This window comes from Amphimedon queenslandica, unplaced genomic scaffold (genome assembly GCF_000090795.2).
Source record: "Amphimedon queenslandica unplaced genomic scaffold, v1.1 AMPQUscaffold_5480_Cont22552, whole genome shotgun sequence".
Taxonomy (NCBI): domain Eukaryota; kingdom Metazoa; phylum Porifera; class Demospongiae; order Haplosclerida; family Niphatidae; genus Amphimedon; species Amphimedon queenslandica.
In genome coordinates this window covers 1-1,685 of record NW_003554219.1, presented here as the reverse complement: position 1 = coordinate 1,685, position 1,685 = coordinate 1, and the positions used below count along the sequence as shown (strand labels likewise).

Sequence of the window (1,685 nt, the reverse complement as noted above, 5' to 3'; positions counted from 1 at the left end):
TTTTGAAGCTCTTTGACCACATTTTCAGACATTAACATCCAAAATGAAAAGACCTTTACCCTATTCCACTACACATTATTAAGATAATAATTATTTTCTTATAGGATCCATTCACTGTTAAACCAGAATTTATGGAAGAACTAGATGTCAGTTTATATTGATTATTTTGTAATTCTAAAATGGAATTTTTAGGATGAACAACAAAGAATATCTCTTGAAGCAGCAATCGGTAAAATGACTAACATAGATAATATGCTGGAAGTGATGTATGAGATGATACAAACCTATGTACAAACATGTCATCTGGAAGACAAGCATAAACAGTAAGAGTTACTCTAAGATTAATTTAAGCTATTATATTTAATTATTCTGATTAGATTGAGAGTAGTCTTGTTTGACTATGTGTATCAAACCAAGTCTGAGTCTATTTTTTATCTTTTGGAGCTGTTTCCTCCTGATATTAAACTAAGTCAAGTTGTTTGTACATGGAAGGAAATAGTCCATCTTCAAGATGCAACAAAGAAAAAGAATCGCTAACTTTACATATAATTAATTAGGCCTTAGTGTTATTAATAGCCAACTTAGTACATTGTTAGACTTAACTAAACTAGCTAGTATATAGTTCTATTTGCTGATTAAGTTTTTTTGCTGCTCTCTAATTATTATTAACATTTAACAATTCTATTAATTGCTTTGTAAAAAATAAGCATTGGCCAAAACTCATTGCGTCTATACCATTCCTTAGCCTACAATCATTAGTGTATGCTGGGGAATGGTCTGGCCTGCGAAACTACATTGCATCACGTCCCTGCACTACCCATTATATGCAAAATTATTTGAAATCTCAAAAACTGTTCAATAAAAATAATATGAAACTATTTTAACAATGCAAAAACCCTACCCTCCCTGGCCTTCATCACAGCACTTTTCAGGACCTCAAGACTAGTACTGGAATCCTTCTGGAGTTCCCTCACTTCCCCAATATGGCCACTACCACAGACAATCATAATGATACTATCAGGAGGGGATGAAGACACTATGTCACAGCATAGCTTATCCAGTTCAGAGAGAGTGGATTTAAACTCATCCTCAGTATAACCAGTAGTCCTTTTCTTCAATACTTCCATTGAGTGCAATTGTGTGAATATGAAAGTGTTTTTTGGAGCACATTCAAGTACTTTATCAACAGCTTCTTGATCACTGGTTACAGCTTGATAAGAACTCTCAACCCGGCCAGTGTAGAGTGAAGCCATTGATTGTTTATCAATGACACAGTGTGAGACTCCATTAGCTGCTAGATGCATAGGTAGCCACAACTTGAACTCTTTCCATTCGATAACACAATCAGCTCCTTCCTGGAGTTTCTTCTTAACAAGTTCCATGCATGTCATGGCATCCTCTGTAGGATCGTGACCAGCAGCTTCTTTCGTCTGAATGGACTTCTTGAGCAACCTTTTAGCAACGAGTCTCAATCCAGGCTTAGACCTGGGCGTGGCCAAAGGAGCAAAGAGCATTGCCGTATCAATGACAAATGGATGATACATTTTAAGAGCCAGTAAGTCATTCTCTAGCGAGTGTCCTACTAGTATAGCATTAGGAGGTAGCAGCTGCTTTAATTTATCCTGAACATCACATAATCTGACAGTGACATCTTGTAGCATCTCCTCAGTGACCCCACTGTATCT

At 36.4% G+C, this 1,685-nt stretch overlaps 2 protein-coding genes across 2 annotated transcripts; one reads left to right on the top strand and one right to left on the bottom strand.

Annotated features, from left to right (window-relative positions):
• Positions 1–108: 108 nt before the first annotated feature.
• LOC109592355 (uncharacterized) lies at positions 109–703 on the top strand. Its single transcript, XM_020007820.1, has 3 exons — positions 109–146; positions 193–323; positions 378–703. Exons 1-3 carry the CDS (start codon positions 132–134, stop codon positions 535–537), a joined length of 306 nt encoding a protein of 101 aa, XP_019863379.1. The 5' UTR covers positions 109–131; the 3' UTR covers positions 538–703.
• Positions 704–855: 152 nt separating this feature from the next.
• LOC100631932 (small RNA degrading nuclease 5-like) lies at positions 856–1,679 on the bottom strand. The gene has a single exon (XM_003391837.3). The coding sequence runs from the start codon at positions 1,659–1,661 to the stop codon at positions 876–878; it is 786 nt and encodes a 261-aa protein (XP_003391885.2). The 5' UTR covers positions 1,662–1,679; the 3' UTR covers positions 856–875.
• Between the last annotated feature and the right edge of the window lie 6 nt (positions 1,680–1,685).